Below are 19,066 nucleotides of genomic sequence, written 5' to 3'. Positions count from 1 at the left end.
TGGTAACTGCAGGTCAGGCTTTGAATGGACAGAATGGATTCCTTGTATAAATGCCAAAGGAGTCAAGGTAGCTGAGAGATGGTGGCAGAGAGAGGGTCTGGAAGTGCTGATAGGGAGCAAGGAGTATTTCCATTCCTCCTCCAGGACCAGTTTCCTGGGAGAAGCAGAGAAGGTTTGTCTACCCCTGGAAGGAATGACAGAGATGCAGGGTCTCTTGAGGTGGGGAAGGGAGGGAGGAGGAGCCAGGTCTCTGTGAAGGCCAGAAGATAGGAGGGCAGCAGGAAGAAGTCTGGGATCAAGGGGAGTTCATGTACAATAGAATGGGAGGAGGGAAGAGACCAAACAGGAGTATGCAAGGGACTTTTGAAGGGGCATGCCTGAGACAGGTGGTGATGAGAGGATGGGAGGGGAGGGGTTTCACCTGAGTGCAGGTAGGTGAGAGGGTGCCTGTATCATGTGAATTAATACAAGGTGGCATAGCAGCTTGAGAGCCATAGAATGAGGATGCAGCACCTTTTGACTGGAGATCCTATCCTCCTGGTATCCATCTGTGGTAGAGATGAGTCAGTTCTGCTCTAATGTGGAAAGAACATTAGATTTGCAATTGGGAGACCTGGGTTAAAATCCTAGCTCTGATCCTTACTATTTACTACTCTGGTCAAGTCACTTCACCTCTTCAGTTTCCTCATCTGTAAAATGAGGGATTTGCAGTAGATGACAGCTCAAGTCCATTCATAAATCTAAGATCCTAAGCAGTTATTCCACCTTCATTTGAAGACTTTCAGTGAGACAGAACCCACCACTTTCTAGGACCAGCCCATCTCACTGGGAAGAGCATGGTTTCTCTTCTTCATTTTACAGAAGAGGAAACTGAGGCCTGAAGGAGAAACTTAGACACCTATGAAGCCCAGTGATTTACAGAAGCCTTGCTAAATAGATGGTATAGAAGATATTATCCCCCATTTCCCCCGAGGAAACTGAGGCTCCAAAAGGGGAAGAGACTTGTAAAAGGTCCCACAGAGTTGCACTCAGAAGATCAGACTGTTGTATAGGTCTTTTAACCCTACCCTGCTGAATACTTAGAGACAAGACCCTTTTTTCTTCTGTTTCTCCTCATTGATCTGGCATATTGAATGCCTTGTCCTGTCCCTTGTTGAGGGAGGGGAGAAGGACAGCTGCCTCTGGAATAAACATGACATTGCCTCAATTTTCCCACCTCCAGTCACACTTGCTAAAACTCCACTGTCAAAGAATAGACAGAATGTTAGATCTGGAAGGGACTTTAGAACAGAGGGTATCCAAATCTGATGAACTCAGAACGTGGAATGTTACAGATAGGAGGGGCATCAGGACATGAGATGTCAGAGGCAGAAGTCTATCCCTTTCATTTTAGAGTTAGGGAAACCTAGGCCCAGAGGGATGAAGGGGCTTGTCCTCCAGGTGATAAGCATTGGAGTGAGAGAGCTCCAAATTCAGTCCCCTTGCCTCTGCCCTGCTATGCCCCTATCTCCCCATTAATCCCCTGCCTTATCCTTTGTTTAGGACCCCACGTACCCATAACCCCACTGCCAGGACCAAAACAAAGTAGATGACAATAACTGAGATGTCTGCCACATTGTTGATGAGGTCTGATGGAGAGGGTGGCACGGGGGTCCCGGCAGAGATACTGGGGCTCACGGTGATGTCCATGGTGGCAGCAGTAGCTTGTGTCCTCTACTCGCTGAGGCAGGCCCTTCCTCACCTACAGAAAGACCGTCCAGTGCTGTCCCGGGGCTCACTGCCTGCCTCTTTATGGCTCCTGGGCCAGGGATCCATCTGTCATCCGTGTTAATGATCAGCCTCAGTCCTCTGAGGGGAGGGCAGAGAAGGAGGGAAGGACAGAAGAGGAGGGCAGAATCCACAGTGGGGAATGGAAGAATGGCAGATCAAGAGTGGGGAGTGCCCAGGGGTCACCGAATGAGTCTTTCCATTCTCTGGGGGTCAGGGGATGAAGAAACAGGGAAGCTTGCCCAATTAGCAGCCCATTAAAGGAAAGGGGTCTGTTTGGAGTGCTGAGGAGGGGAAAGAGAGAGTGCTTCCCAGGAACAGGAGGGAGGGTAAATTAAGTAGCAATTGTGTAGACCGAGGATTGGGCCTTCCAGGCTCCTTCAGCCTCACTACTAGAGGAGTTAAGTTGGGGGATCCAGTGCCCCCAGAATTAAACTCTAACTTGAGCCCCCATGCTGACCAGCCGGAACTCTCCTGACCCGACAGCACCTTGTGCCTCTCCGGACAACAGGATGCCGAATGGAGCTGCATGGGAAGGGGTCCTCAGAACACAGCCTGGCCACTCTCTCCACTCTGTGTGGTACACCAAGTATCGCCTCTAAAACCTCCAGCCTCTGCTTAAAGGTTCTCAGTGAGGCAAAGCCTATCCTCCCACCTCCTTTGGGGGTAGCCCCTTCCTCCTTAAGACAGTGCTCACTAATGTCAGGAAGTTCTTCAAGCCAAAATCGACCTCTTTGCAACTTTACCCCATGGCTCCCGGTGGTGCCTCTCCCTCCCCCAGGGCGGGGCAGAGCAAAGATCATCCCTTCTCCCCAGGGGATCCTTTCAGATACTTCAACACAGCTCTCCCGAGCTTTCTTTGCCATTTCATTCAATAGCTCCTCCAAGGGTCTGGTCTCAAGACCCTTCCTTGGTGCTTCCTCTGGCCATTTTCCAGTTTGTCAGTGCACTTCTGGCAGGTCATTCTTCTTGTGGCCCTTCGCCCTCCTTTGCCAATGCACCTACCAAGTGTATTGTGTATTATCTTTGTCTTTGGGGTGTGTATATTTCCCCCCTAATTAAATGACACGACATAAAGCACTTTGCAAATCTTATAGTGCTATGTAAATTCTGGCTATTAATAAAAAGGACAACAAATATATTTATTATACTGATAATAATTATAAAAATGAGACAATGTGGCTTGATAGCTCAAGTCAAGAAGAGAAATGTCTGGGTTCAAGGTCTGACTCTGATAAACTGACTGTGTGACCTGGGGCTAGTCACTTGACTTGTTAATGCTATAAGCATAATGCCAAGGCGACCATGGTGTAAATGCAAGGGAAAGGCAGGAAGATTGGTCACATCCCAATGTTCTTACGTGGGCTTGTTGCCAACACAACTCTAGCACCCCCTGTCTCTGCCCCCTCTCACTTCTGGCACCTCCTGCATGGACAAGATTCGTTCTCTAAAGTCTTAGAACAAAAAGACCAGGGGCAGGTAAGTGGTGCAGTGGATAGAGCCCTGGCCCTGCAGTCAGGAGGACCTGAGTTCAAATCCGGCCTCAGACCAAACATTTGACACTTACTAGCTGTGTGACCCTAAGCAAGTCACTTAACTCCAACTGCCTAAAAAGAAAAAAAAAAGAACCCAGGTTCCTAAAGGCAAAATTCCCTGATCCCTCTCCCTGAGTACACCCACACCTGCTCCCGCAGATCACCTTGCTATGGGTGCCCTGAGCTGACAGGATCTGCTCTTTGGGGTGGTGGTTAAGGAAGTCAGGTGCCCCTAGATACACTTTTCATTTGAATTGGGGCTGAGTATGAAAGCAAGCAAAGCATAAATGTTCATACAGTGGTCTGAGAACAGAAATACTTTTATTATACATCAGGAATATCTCGTGACAAAAGGGATTCATACTGTATTTTTTCGTTAGCTCCAAGTCACACAGCAACATATTGCCAAGTGGTGCAGGGCGACCATTACAAATAACTCCATTTCTAACCCTAGATCAGTCAAAGTAAGGAATGACTGAAATTTGAAGAGGTAAAAGTTGAAGACCCTGAGACCATTGAAATTCTCCACTCAGTCCAAATTCCAGAAATTTTTACTAAGACTGCAACAAGATAAAAATAGCTCCAAAAACTCCAATGATTTTGAAAAGGAACTGGGCATGGATTATTAGCTAGGTACTTCATCAGTTTACTCTCAGACACTAATGTCTCTCTTAACAAAAGGCATCTCATGTCTGTTACCAAAGGATGAGAACACCAGTGACCTCTACAAATATAGTGCAATCACAACTTTAGGTGCCTTGCAAAGGATCAGAGCTTAGCTTACTTTCCAAAGCAAAAGATGAATACCAAAAAGTTCCAGGGTTATAAAGGATGGCTTGTTAGCTATCTAGTAATCACTGCCCAAGCAGCCTCAAAGCACCATAACATACATAATTGCCTTTGTTGGTGATTGCAAAGCTTTTGACTCAGTTCTGCACTCATTATTCATTCATATATTTTAACATATAAAACAGACCCAAGTATCTTATATCCACATGGGAGACTATTTCCTATTTAAAACATGCTGCCAACACAATCATGTCAAGAACAGTTTATACAGATAAAACATGGTATTTTTTCTGAGGAGACAGGTTTAAGCCCATTGTGGTTCTGTCTACCCTTAAACTATTAGCATCTCTCCTAAGAAGAATTAAGTATAACTTCTTTAAGCTGAAACAAAATGTTATATTAATTACTTGATGTCTGTAAATGACATAAAACTGAATGGGGATAATGAAAAACAAAGGAAACAGCTGCTTCATCTCATGAAATCTTTTTCTTCTGAAATAAAAGCCATTTGGAGTGCAGGAGTGTAAACAATTCAACCTTAATAAGTCTTTTATGATTTCTCTTTCCAGTTTCTCTTTTCATGCTTCTCTTGAGTCTTGTATTTGAAAGTCAAGTTTTCTATTCAGCTCTGATCTTTTCATCAAGAATGCTTGAAAGTCCCATATTTCTCTGAATGACCATTTTTCCCCTTGAAGGGTTGTACTTTTGCTGGGTAGGTGATTCTTGGTTGTAATCCTATTTCCTTTGCCCTCCAGAATATTATATTCAATGCCTTCAGTCCCTTAATACAGAAGCTGCTAAATTTGGTGTTATCCTGATTATGTTTACAAAATACTTGAATTGTTTTTTCTGGGTGCTTGCAATATTTTCTCCTTAACCTGAGGACTCTGGAATTTGGTTACAATATTCCTAGGAGTTTTACTTTGGGGATCTCTTTCAAGAGGTTATCAGAGGATTCTTTCAATTTCTATTTTGCCCTCTGGTTCTAAAATATCAGGGCAGTTTCCCTTAATAATCTCTTGAAAGATGATGTCTAGGCAATTTTTTTTTATCATACTCCAATAATTTTTAAATTATCTCTCCTGGATCTATTTTCCAGGTCAGTTGTTTTTCTAATGAAATATTTCACATTGTTTTCTCTTTTTTCATGTTTTAGGATTTGTTTTAGTGTCTCAATTTTTCATAAAGTCACAAGCTTCCAATTGCTCCATTCTCACTTTTAAGGAAGCATTTTCTTCAGTGAGCTTTTGGACTTCCTTTTCCATTTGGCCAATTTTGCTTTTTAGGGCATTCTTCTCCTCATTGGCTTTTTGGACCTCTTTTGCCATTTGGGTTAGGCTATTTTTAAGGTGTTATTTTCTTCAGTATTTTTGGGGTCTCCTTTAGCAAGCTGTTGACTTGTTTTTCATGATTTTCTTGCATCACTCTCATTTCTCTTCCCAGTTTTTCCTCTACTTCTCTTACTGGCTTCTCAAAATCCTTTTTGTGCTCTTCCATGGACTGAGACTGATTCATATTTTTCTTGGAGGCTTTAGATGTAGGAGCTTTGACTTTGTTGTCTTCTTCAGTTTGTATGTTTTGATCTTCTTTGTTACCAAAGAAAGATTCTATGGTCTGACTTTTTTTTTGGACCTTTGTTTATTCATGATACCAGCCAATTACTTGAGTTTTAAACTCTTTGTCAAGGTAGAGGTCTGCTTCCAGTGTGGAGAATGTACTGTCGAAAGCTTCAGGGATTTTGTGCAACTGTTTTCAGAGATACTTCTAGGGACCTGTAAATTTTCAGTTCTTCCAAGGTGGTATGATAAGGGGAGAGGTGTTTGCCCCTTTCCTGGACTGTGCTCTGGTCTATGAGTGACCACAAGCGCTGTTTTTTACCTTGGAACTGTGAGGTGAAGATTTCCTCTCCACAGCCACTACAAACTCCACCATGCCAGTGCTCCTCCTCACCCCAGGATCACCATCCAGAACTGTGACCCCGATCCAAGCATGGGCAAAGCAAGAGAGTCCTGCACAAGCAGAGGAATCCCTGTAATCCCACTCTGATCAGCTACTTGATTCCCCCTAGGTCTGTGGGATGGAAGCTCTGGAAGCAGTCACCAACCCGGGGGCCAAACTGGGTAACTAGGGCTGGAACCACACTTCTCTCTCTCACCGCAGTCATAGACGGTTCCCACTGACCTTCTAAGTTGTCTTTGGTGTTTATGGGTTGAGAAGTCTGGGAACCACAACAGTTGCCCACGATTCAGTCCTTTGAGGCCTGCTCCAGGTTTGCTGAGGCCTGCGTGCCTCTTCTCCCTGCTCGGTGTGATAGACCTTTCTGATCAACCATCCAGGCTGTCTTGGACTGGAAATTTGTTTCACTCTGTCTTTTTGTGGGTTCTGCTGCTATAGAATTTGTTTAGAGCCGTTTTTATAGGTATTTGGAGAGATTTGGAGGAGAGCTCAAGCAAGTCATTGCTTTTACTCTGCCATCTTGGCTCTGCCCCCCCTTTAATGATCTTCCCAAAAATTTTCCAGGAAACTAAGTCAGGTTCACTGAACTGTTGTTCACAGATTTGATTCTCTTTCCTTTGTTGGAAATTGAACCATTTGTCTTCAAATCTCAGGCCACCTCTCCCATTTTACATGTCTTCTCTGGTTTCACTGAGGCAAGTAGTTGGTGTAGTGGATAGAATGTTAGACCTGTATTCAAATCCTGCCTCAAATGCTTCCTAGCTGTGTAATCCTGCATGATTCATTTTACTTCCATGTGCCTCAGTTTCCTCATTTGTAAAATGAGGATAGTAATAACACTCATTTCACAGGATTGTGAGGATCAAATATGATATCTGTAAAAATATTTTACATATCTTAAAGTGCTGTACAAATTCTAGTTCTTATCAACAATATTATCATTACTGATAGTGGCTCAACAATCATATCTGCTAATTCTTTCAGAACCTGAGGAGGTAGTTCATGTTGGCCAAGGGATTTGAATTCATTAAGGGCAATTTGAATATCATCTCCATGTTGGTTGTTTTTGTTCTGTCATTTCCAGCATAAGATTTGCTCTCCTTCAGACCTGCCTTCTCTGGTATCAGTTACCACCATCCCGTCCACCCCAAGCAATGAAGCAATGGTCCAATCCTTTCTTTGAACCTTCTTTTTTCACAATTTAGCTGAAAAACCCTTCTTGTGGCCCTTAGTCTCCCTGACCAGCTTGAGTTCATCCTGAGAATCAGTACATCTGAAATTCTTTTTAGAGGTCCATGACATATTCTTATATACAGCCTCTGTTACCTGGCCTTCTTTTCATCTTCTATACAATTTGTTTTAAAACCTAAGTTGGTTCATGAATTCCCTGTGCAACCATATCAGTCTCTTCAGACAAACCTCATTTTCCCTCCCCCAACAAATTGTTCTCCTCTGTCTTCAGAATTTCATCCTTAAATATCTTCCATCCTTTCTGGGATAACATTTCCTGAAGCACTTGACCTCACAGTCAATAGTCAATAAACATTTACAAAGTTCCTACTATGTGCCAGGCACTGTGCTAAGTGCTTTCAATTATTATCTCATTTGATCCTCACAACAACCATGCAAGATAGGAGCTACTATTATCTTCACTTAGCTGAGGAGATGGAAGAGAAGAAATCTCCATCAGATCTTACATTTCTTTCCTCTGAAAATGAAATCTGTTTTCCCCAAATGTAAAGTGATTGTCAAGCTCTGTCCAGATGTACTCTCCTTGTCTATCATGAATTCTAGAATGGCTCAGTCACTTCCTCCCAGGGTTTCCATTATTTCTATCTGACAAACTAGTTCTTCCCTATTAGTGAGAATCACATCCGGAATGGAATTTCCCCTTGTTGTTTCCTCCATCATTTTAAGGATGAAGTCACCACTAGGGCAAATCATGAAGTTAGTGGCTGCTCTGCTCTCATCAGATGTCCAGGTCCAGCAGATGTCAGATAATTGAAGTCCTCTGGCATTACTGTATCGTGTCTCTATTGCGAGACTTGTGATCCATTTCCCAAACTCTTCATCTAATTTCTCTTTTTCACTAAACAAAGTCTGTAGCTTCTGTTTTTCTCTCCCTTGACCTCCACCCAAATACTCTCCACCAGTCTTCATTTTAAATATTACCCAAGGATGTTCTCTCTCTCTCTCTCTCTCTCTCTCTCTCTCCTCTCTCTCTCTCTCTCTCTCTCTCTCTCTCTCTCTCTCTCTCTCTCCCTCTCTCTGTCTCTCTCTCTCTCTCTCTCTCTCTCTCTTCTCTTCTCCCTCTCTCTCTCTCTCTCTCCTCCTCTCTCCTTCTCTCTCTCTCTCTCTCTCTCTCTCTCCTCTCTCTTCTCTCTCTCTCTCTCCTCTTCTCTGTCTCTCTCTCTCTGTCTCTCTCTCTCTGTCTCTTCTCTCTCTCTGTCTCTCTCTCTCTCTCTCTCTCTCTCTCTCTCTCTCTCTCTCTCTCTCTCTGCCTCACACACACATGCGCGCATGCACACACACACACACACACACACACACACACACGCACACACACACTTTTCCTATTCTGTTTCTTTTGAATCAAGTCCAAAATCATGGTCCAGTCACAGATTTCATCTTGCCAACTCTCAGCAGTATCTATGAGGTCAAATTTGCCTCTTTGTGATAAGACATCTCCTTTTTCTTATGTGTTGTCTAACCTTTGGCCATTGGTAACATTAATACTCAAAGAGGACGACACCTGGAAGAGTTGTGACGAATGATTTCTACTCAGGCAAGAAATGGACGAAGTGACCTCCTTTCTCTTCTAATTATTCTGTGAAAAAGGTGTGGCAGAGAGAGGTTTGCAGTGCTGGCACTTGGTTTGGAGAGCTATCAAGTTCCTTCACCTTTGGGGCTCAGTTCCCTAGTTGGGGATCTCTGGTTTACACATAAGAGCTAGCATTTGTATATTGCTTTAAGGTTGGTGGAACACTTTGCAATAGCATCCCATTTGGTCCCCACAACAATCCTGTAACATAAGTGCTATTGTTATTCCCATTTTACAGATGGAGAAACAAAGACACTACAAGGGTTAAATGACTTGCCCAGGGTCACACAGATAGCAATTGTTTGAGGCTGGATTTGAACTCATGTCTTCCTGATTCCAGGACCAGTATTCCATCCACTGGGCTATCACACATTTATCTCACAGGTCTAGCTTTTCTTTTTGGATCCAGATTTATGATTTCAATAGAAAAGTCCCTGTGAGGAAGTTCCCTCCACCAGTGCAGATCAATAACTTATCTATAACGTATATTCTTAGAAAGTTGCCTGAGAGGCTAAGTAACTTGGCCAGTGTCATACAACTAGGTATTTCTCAGAGGTAGGCTAGGTCTGTCCTAACTGCAAAGCCAGCCCTCTACTCAAAACACCATGCCACCCAGGGTGCCTCTCTCACCTACACTGGGTCACTGCCCTCCCTGCACCCAGAAATGGGAAGGAGAGGGAAGAGGCAGGCCAGGGATTCTGGAAGGAGACCGTTCTCTGCTTGCCAGGCAGTACTTAGTTATATGGGTGATAGGAACTGCTCACATTTGACAACAAGATGGCAGTGACATTCACCACAGTCCTCCACAAGGACTCTGTCTACTTCTTCTGCAGGGCAGCTCCTCCTCCTTGTTCAGGTTGGGGCCTTTCTTTAGTTGGCTTCAGTCCAAAGAGCACATTGTGAGCCCTCTGGACACTCCCTTGGGATTACTTGGGCTTATCAAGAGGACAAGGAGATAGGCAAGGGGTCAGAAAATATACTAATAAAAGGATAACACGTTAACATTGTCAAGGGTCTTTCTATATATTATCTTCTGTGAGCATCACAACTCTTGTGGGCAGGGTCTATTATTATCTGCACTTCACAGATGAGGAAACAGAGGCAGAGGTTAAATGAATTACTCAGGGTTACAAAGCTAGTAAGTTTCTGAGGCTAGACATAAATTCAGTTCCATTCAGACTCCTAATCCCCTACTCGAGCCATGGCACCATGTAGCTGCCAACATTTTAGATGCAGTCTGACTACGGCAGAGTTCTTGGAAACCTTGCTTCCCTTGATGTAAGAGATAGAAATTATGACAAGAACCCATGAAGACAGCTGAGTACAGACACCTCCAGTGAGCAGGGCTCATGGACAAATGTCTTTATAAAGTAGTTAGAAGATTTTCAATTCTCCACAACCAATTTCCAACAAATCCGACTTTCCCTTTACCCGGGCTGGGTTGTTTATAATGAAAGACTTCTTAATGCTTCTCTTTCCTTACAAGACAACCATAAATAAAGGGAAAAGGAGTCCCACATCTTCCTAAAGACAGATCTACCTCAACAGATGAGAGGTTGGGATGCTACCTGTCTTAGCCAGTTTGCCAAAAAGTCAACTCTTTGCCACAAGGCAGGATTTCTAAGAGTGAAGAAGAGCCAGGTGCACAGGGAGACAAATGGCCAGTGAACCAGAGATCATCTCCTGCTACCCAGCCTCCAACCTCTTCTCCTCTGTACTGCTTAGGATTCTGGTTGTTGCTCTCCTCTTGGCTGTCTCAGAGCAGCCAGCTCAGGCAGTAACATTCATTCTGTGGCCATGGCAGCAGGCATATGGTACTGTTCCAGAGATCACTCTAAGTGCTGACTTCTCCAGGAAGCCTACCCTGCTGTCTACAAGGAGCAGAAGGGGGGAATCTATCTCTCCTCCTTAACTACCCTAAACATTTTCTTGGTCCCTTTCTTGTGACATTTAACATTCAAATTACACTTCTTTCCCACCAAGTATTATCTCCCTTACTCAGGAACAACTTGGTGCAGTGGAAAGAAGGCTGGGTTCAAATTCTAAACTCTGGACCTTACTACTTGTGTGACCTTGGCCAAGTGACTTCACCTCTTAAGAATTAAATTTCCTCATTTTTAAAGTAAGTAGGTGTGGCACAGGAGAAATAGCATCAGCTCAGAAGTCAGAGAGCTGGGTTCTAATCCTGCCTGTAATGCCTATTATCATGTCCCCTAGACCTTAGCCTGTTTCCTCATCTGTAAAATAAGGGAGTTAATCTGGATTGAGATTAGTTACCTGTGAGATGAAATGATGTTCAAGTTATCTTTAAATTCTAAAACCTATAATTCAATGTCCATCCCTGGAGCTCAGGGTCCAGCACTTAGAGGTAAGTCACTGTATCCCCTTCCCCTTGCTGGGGGCAGCAAGTTGTTCGGCAAGAATACTGGACTTGTGTTCAGAGACCTGATCTTCTGAACTTCCCAGGCCCAGCCCCAGAACTTGGCCCTGATTTCTGGTCCTCATGGAGGCCTTGACCCATGCTTCCTTTGGTGGTTTCTGACTTGCTGGTGAGCCCCCACATTCCCAATGGGCATTGCCTCCTCATTGCCCAGGTAAAGAATAATAACAATGATATTATAATAAAAATGGCATCATCCTCTTATTCTCTGCCCTAATCAGAGAATGTCTGTAGTATTGTGCTCAGTTTTGTATACCATGTTTTGTGATGGACAGATAAACTGGGGAGCAGATAGTAATGATGAACAGAAGGAGAAGGACAAAGATAACCAATGAATGGATATATGGATGCATGTGTCATTGGGCGGATAGATAAGGAAGAAGGTGGGTGAATGAACCGACACTGATGATGGTGAGAATGAATAGATAGATAAATATATGATGAAGAAGAGAATGGATGGATGTGGAGGAAAGGTGGATGGGTAGCAGAGTATGATGAGTATGGATAGAAGTGGACATGATAATAAAGATGGATAGATAAATAGATGAGTAGATAGATAAATATGTGGAAAAATGAAGGCGAGAATAAAAAAGAAGGTTAGATGTCAAGGACGATGGATGAATGAATAGATGGTGAAGAGGAGGAGAAGGAAGAAGATAGATAATGAGGATGGATAGATGAGGGGCAAGAAGATGGATGAATGGATGGATGGATGGATAGATAACTCTGCACCATGTACTTCCTCAAAACTGTCATCTGACCTGCTTATGTAACCTAAGAACCTGTGGGACTTCCTATCTGACACAATACTGCATGCTTTAGAATTCTGGACCTTTCCATCTGCCCTGCATTTGTATTTCCAGAGCTCAGTACAGTGCTTGACACATAATAAGGACTTAATAGTGCTGTTTCTGTCATTCATATGTGGCAACAGATGGATAGATGGTGATGGTGATGAAGATGGTTGAGTAGATAAGGATGAAGATTGATGGATGGATGGATGATATTGGTGATACAGAGTGATGAGGAAGAAAAAAAGGAGAATGAATGGTGATGAGGCTAGGAACTTATATTTATAGCGCACTTTTAGCTTTGCAAATCATTTTACATATATTACTTAGGATGGCAGCAGTAAAGGGCTTTAGCTTTATGTCATTTCAAATAGCTTGAAGGAACCAGGGATGTTTAGCCTGGAGAAGAAGAGACTCAGGGGGAACATGAGAGCTGTGTTCAAGTACTTGAAGGACTGGCATGTGGAGAAGAGATTCATATTCTTCCTGCTTGTCCCCAGAGACAGAACCAGAAACAAAGGAGAGACATAGCAAAGAGGGCAATTAAGACTTGATATAAGGAAAAATCTTCCAACTCTGAGTGCTATCCCAATGTGGGACAGGCTGCCTTGGGAGGTGCTGGGCGCCCTTTCCTTGGAGACTCTGAAGCAGAGGCTAGACACATGGATAAGACTCCATCCAGATGACCTCTGATGTCCCTTCAAACTCTGGCAATTATGAGTTACAACATTTCTATTATATTTTAAGGTTTGCAAAAAAACATTTTGTTACACCAGCCCTGTGAGGTCAGAAGAACCCCAGCTCCTCCCACCATGCCACCAAGTCACCTTGGCCCTCGTACCAGGACTGAATTTTGCAACTGTCACATTTCTTAAGCATCTCTATGCCAGATGCTGTGCTAGGCACTGTGGATATAAAAAGGAAATAGTCCCTGCCCTCAAGGAACTTTTATTCTACTGTAAGAAACACAATAGATATGCCAAAGTCACACATGACCCAGGAACACAGCCTCGAGGCTCACCTGGGTCATATGTGATTCTAAGGGCCTGTCCTCAGAAGGTCAGTTTCTTTCCCCTAGGCATTAATGCAAGATCTTCAAAGTAAAGTCTAGGCATAGCTCAAGCCTAGGGTTCCCCCAAATACAAGATCTCTGGTTCTCAAATGAGCACTCAGTGTACTTCATTGGGAATTTAGTATGGAAAAGTCTACTTCACCAGAGCCCACGAACAAATATAGAAACATAAGCACTTGAATATCCTTCCTAGCTCTGACATTCATGCTGTAAGACTCCTATTCATCCCTGACATTCCGTGTTCTGAGGTCCCTCCTAGCTCTGCTATTCTCTGTTCTAAGGCCCCACCCAGAACTGACATTCATGTTCTAAGATTCCTTCTAGCTCTGATATCCATTGTTTTAAGTCCCCTCCCAGCTCTGACATTCCCTCTTTGAAGTCCTCTCCCAGATCTGATGTTCCACAATTCTGTTAGAATTGGCCTTTGAGCACAGCCTGAAATAGGTACTGAAATACAGTTAGTTGTACCTATAGATAAATGTGTTCACATCTATTATTCCCAACAGACAAGAGCCACTCTCTGGTTAATACCCATGAACGACCAGCCATTTCTTTCACAGTGCCTTTGTTGTCCTGTTCTTGCCAACATAACAGTTTGTTTGTTTAACTGATGCCCTGTGTGATTATTGAAGACTTCCATCCTAACAAAATGTCATTGACTGAGCTGGGAAAATTGAGCAAGCCTTGCTTACATTTCGTCTTCTTTCGCGAACGCTGATAATGGGTTTTTCAAGCACCCTTTGGATTTGGTGCTGAAGTCTAATGAGGGCAGTGAAAGAAGTATGCCAGTGAGTGATAACGAAGGGGTCAGACCTTGGGCAATCTACTCATTCAATATTTGACCAGAGGTTTCAATGGCCCTTTGCCATAACAAACACAGTTTGTTTCACACAGTTTATGAACTGGGTTTCAGCTAAATCACAGCATCTCAGGGCTAGAAGAAGCCTCAGAGACAGGCAGTCCTCTAGTCTATTCAAAATCCCTATACTCCATCCCTGAAGAGTGGTCACCCAGCCTGTGCTCAGAGACCTTCAACAAGAGGGTAGGTACCACAGCCACCACCCACCATGGAACAGCTCTTGTTGTTAGGAAGTTTTCCACCAAAATGTGCCTTTTTCTGGCTTGGTCCCAATCTTCCTAGTTCTGTTCTCTGGGGCCAAGCAGAAAAATTCAAATTACTCTTCCCCATGATAGCCTTCCAGCTTAAATAGTATTTAAGTATTTATGTTCCTTCATTGGACTCCCACATGATATTGATTCAAGGCCCTTAACTGTCCTAACTACCCTCTAGACACACTCCAGCTTATCAATGTATTCCCTAAACTGTGTTGCCCAGGACTGTCCTTATGTAGTTTGATTGGGGCAGACCTGACAACATTAAGACATTATGGCTCTATTTATGTAAATCTTAGAAGTGACTTTCCCAAGGCCACTTCCTAGCTGCATGACTTTGGCAAGTCACTTGTCCTTTCTGCATCTCACATTCTCCTCTATGCGATGAGGGGATTGAACCCCATCACGTTTCAGTCCTCAGAAGACTCGCAGCTTTGAATCTTTGATCCTAAGGTCACATTGACTTTTTTGGCTTCCATATCATGTTGTTGACTCACAGGCAGCTTAGCATCCTCTAAAAAGCCCTATAGATTATTTGTGGATTTGGTGAGGTTTAGGGGTGCCAGAACCCCAAAATCACAAGTGGATCCTACCTGAACGAATTCAACCCAAGCCTTCTTTCAGCCAAAGATGGGCTTAAAGCAACATAGAAATGACAGCTATTATTATTAACAAAGATTTTAGAAGGCTTTTTCACCACATTCTGGGAAGAAGTAAACTGTGGTCCACAAGGGACTGTGACTTTCTCATGTTCATACCGATAGTTAATGCTTAAGTTGGGAATTGAACCCAGGCCTTCCTTCATCCAGGTCCAACATTCTATCTATTATGACAAGGTAGTTATGTTCTTACAGTGAAAAAAAACTGAGTCCTAGAGAAAGGTAGGGATTTGCCCAGGATTTCCTTTCCTGGAATGCCCTGCCCTTCCTTCTCTACCTATTCAAGTCTTACACAATCTTGAAAGCCTGTTTCATGTCCCAGATGCTTGAGGAGGCCTTCCCCAATGACTCTAGGCAATGTTGCTCTCTCCCCATCCTGACTCTCCATGTACTCACTGACTGGACCATGGGTTCTGGCCCCTTATCTAAGAGGGGGAACAGTAGGCACATAGGATCATGGACATAGAACCAGAAAAAAAAACATTAAAAGCTATCTAATCCAATCCTATTATTTTATAGATGGGAAAACTGAGGCTTAGAAAGATTAACTGATATGGTCATATAGCTAGTGAATAGACCTTAGGGAGTAGATCACATCTAATTTGGCCTTTTATTATCTTGTCCTGTGCTTAATATCTTTGATATATTGTCCTGTGTTAAATTTACTTGTTAAATTTACTCTCCTTACCTTGCTCCAGTAGAATATATGGGTATTAAGGAAGAGGACTGTCTTCTTTCTCCTCCTTGGAGCTCCAGCAACTACAATAGTTTCTGGAACTCTGTAAGCACTTAATAAATGTTTGTTCAATTGAATTAAGTTAAATGCTTCAGGAATTTAAAAACCTGGCTTCCCAATGAAGCTGAAAGGTTCCCAAGCATGGGGAATTCTCTTATAAGATCATAGGATTTAGAAGTGAAAGCAACTTTAGATATTATTTAGTCAACATTATCCCACATCATTTTACAGAGAGGAAAATTGTGGCTCAGAGAGGGGTAGAGAATTGCCTCTAGTCACACAGCTGTCAATAGGTACACATTCTATTGAGTGTAAGAAGCCTCACGCAAAATGGTAGAAACTGGCTTATAGCCAGGTTGACACAGCAGGAAAGCAAGAGCTTGGATCATGTTTTTTTCTAAATTATAAAGCTCCTGTTTGATCTAAGAAATTTGCTGATGAAAGCAGATGGAAAAGGTAGTGTGCTAAGAATCAGAAAATCATAACATTTCTGAGCTGGAAGGCCCTCTAAGGAGCATCCCGTCAACTCTTTCATCTTCCACTCCACCCTCAGTATAGATCCAAACAGAGACTGGATGGCCACTATGTTGGAGAGAAAAATGTTGCTTTGGGTGTGGGTTGGACTGGGTGGCCTCTGACATCATGGATTTAGAGGTTCTGAGAGTCTGTAGTTCTGATGTGTTACTCTGGTCAGATGCCATCTGGAGGATCATGGTTAGTTCTGATGGTCACATTTTAGGAAGGTCATTAACAAGCTGGGGATCATTCAGTGAAGGACAAAGAGGATGATGAAGACCCTCAAATCAATGCCACATGATGATCAGATGAAGGAATGAGGGATGTTTAATTAGGAGAAAAGAGGTCTTGGGGGCAACATGAGAGTTGTCTTCAAGTATACAAGGAGAATGATGAGAATTGTTCTGCTTGTACTGTTTGTAGCAGCAAAGAATCAGAAACAAATTTGATGCCTATTAATTGAGGAATTGATGAATCAGTTTCACCATCAGAATGTAATGGAAACAGTCTTCCTGACTCCAGCCCACCATCTAACTACCCTACGACCACTGCAACAATGTAAATGGAAAGAAGAAAAAAAGAAACTGTTTCTTATGGAATTATAATGGCAAAGCTTTCTGTGGAAAATGAGAAGATTCACCACCTCCCCTTCTTTGCAGAGAAGGGGGACTAGGAAGCTAGGAGGCACAGTGGAGAGAGCACTAGACCTGGGAGCAGGGAGACCCAAGTTCAAATCCTGCCTCAAGCACTTCCTAGATGTGTGATCCCGGGCAAGTCACTTGACCTTTCTTAACCTCAGTTTCTCCATCTATAAAATGGGGGTAATAATAGCATCTACTTTCCAGGTTGTTATGAGGAGAAAACGTGATATTTGTAACATGCATTACAAGCTGTACAGCACTACAGCAATGCTAGTTCTTGTTATTATACCAAAAGTGACTGTGCTGATTGATTTTACTAAACTGCCTTTTGTTATTTTCTTTCTTTTTTGGTTCTTGTTACAAGGAATGGATGACTAAATAGAGAAGAGGGGAGAGATATATTTGGGAATGAAGACAATCTAAAAACAAAAGCTACCACTACATATGGCTTTATTTTTCAATGATTTCAATTTTACTGGTATTTTTTGTTTTTCGTTGCCTTCCTTCTCAAGCTATCAATACCTACTTTTTTTTAAAGAAATAATTATTCTCCTTGGCCTCAGAGGGCAGAAACAAGAGCTGTGGATGGGTTACAGCAAGACAGATTTAGGCTGGCTGTCGGAGAACTTCTGCAGAATCAAAGCTATCCTGTGGGCTCTAGTGTATTCCATCTTAATGGAGATCTCCAAGCCAAGTAGGGCTGAATAAATGGGCAACGGTACTTAATAAATGGTCAATCCCTTCACCTGATCCTATTTTCAAGGAAAAATAACCATCTGGGGACACATTAAAAAAGGAATTCCGGGTCAAGTGCAGGCTGGACAACACAGCCTCTGGAACCTCTTCCCACACAGTGATTCTACCTCCTGAGCAATCCCTCTATCTAGTATAAGTGCTATCTTAGTGATGCTAGAAGAGATCTCTGCTGCCATCTGCTGGTTACTGTATGTCAGTATTTGTTTTGTCTTTTCTGTGACAATACTACTTAACGTTAGAATAATTTTTTATGTCCATACATAGTGGGTAGCATGTATGGTACTCTAGAAGAATGACCTAGAACAGAACTAGATCATGTGGCTCAATCTCTAGTTGTTGTTGTTTTTATATTTTGCTGCTCTTGTTGTTGTTCAGTCATTCAATCACATCCAACTCTTCCTGACCCCATGGACCATAGCATGCCAGGCCCTTCTATCCTCCACTATCTCTGGAAGTCTGTCTACATTTATGTTCATTGTTTTTCTGACACCACCAAACCATTTCATCATCTGTCATCCCATTTTCCTTTTGTCTTCAATCTTTCCCAGCATAAGGGTCCTTTCCAAAGAGTCCTATCTTCTCATTATGTAGCCAAAATATTTCAACTGCAGTATGTGACCTTCCAGTGAATAGACTGAGTTAATTACTTTAAGTATTGTCTGATTTGACCTTTTACTATCCAAGAAACTCTAAAAAGTCTCCTCAAGGAGCACAATTCAAATTTGACAATTCTGCAGTGCTCAGCTTTCCTAATAATCCAACTCTCACAGCCATACACTGCTACTGGAAAAACCACAGCTTTTACTATATAGACCCTTGTCAGTAAGGTGATGTCTCTGCTTTTTAGGATGCTATCTAGATTTTCCATCACTTTCTTTCTGAGGAACAAGCATCTTTTAATTTCATAGTTGCATTAGCCATCTGCAGTAATCTTTGAGCCCAAAACATAAAATCTGACACTTTGTATTTCTTCTCCCTCTATTTGTCAGAATTTGATGGGCCCAGTTGCCAAGATCTTGGGATTGTTTTATGTTAAGCCGTAAGCTAAAAGCTTTCACACTCTTCTTTTACCCTCATCAAGAGGCTTCTTAATTCCTCTTCACTTTCTTCCATCAGAGTGGTATCATCTGCATATCTGAGATTGTTGATATTTTCCCCACCAACCTTAATTCTGGCTTTTTATTCATCCAGCCTGGCATTTCTCATGATGTGTACTCTGTATACAAGTTAAATAAATAAGGTGACAATATATAGCCTTGCTGCACTTCTTTTCCAATCTTAAATCAATCTATTCCATATTCAGTTCTAACTGTTGCTTCTTTTCCCTCATACAGATTCCTCTGGAGACAAGTAAGATGATCTGGCATTCCCATTTCTTTCAAAACTTGCTACATTTTGTTGTGATACACACAGTCAAAGGCTTTAATGTAGTCAATGAAGAATAAGTACTTTTTTTCTGGAACTCCCTTGCTTT

The 19,066-nt window shown here is 42.7% G+C and overlaps 1 protein-coding gene across 1 annotated transcript in view; it reads right to left on the bottom strand.

Annotated features, from left to right (window-relative positions):
* Positions 1-1,689, bottom strand: part of LOC110215264 (solute carrier family 5 member 4-like) — a 44,155-nt gene extending 42,466 nt beyond the window's left edge. Inside the window, 1 exon segment of the mRNA XM_020996603.1 lies at positions 1,555-1,689. Coding sequence (XP_020852262.1) covers positions 1,555-1,689 — 135 coding nt within the window.
* Positions 1,690-19,066: the final 17,377 nt, after the last annotated feature.

The sequence above is a fragment of the Phascolarctos cinereus genome, unplaced genomic scaffold, assembly GCF_003287225.1.
Source record: "Phascolarctos cinereus isolate Bilbo 61053 unplaced genomic scaffold, phaCin_HiC Scaffold_4;HRSCAF=312, whole genome shotgun sequence".
In the NCBI taxonomy this organism is placed as follows: domain Eukaryota; kingdom Metazoa; phylum Chordata; class Mammalia; order Diprotodontia; family Phascolarctidae; genus Phascolarctos; species Phascolarctos cinereus.
Note: the sequence above shows the minus strand (reverse complement) of the source record. Positions and strands in the feature narration are given on the sequence as shown.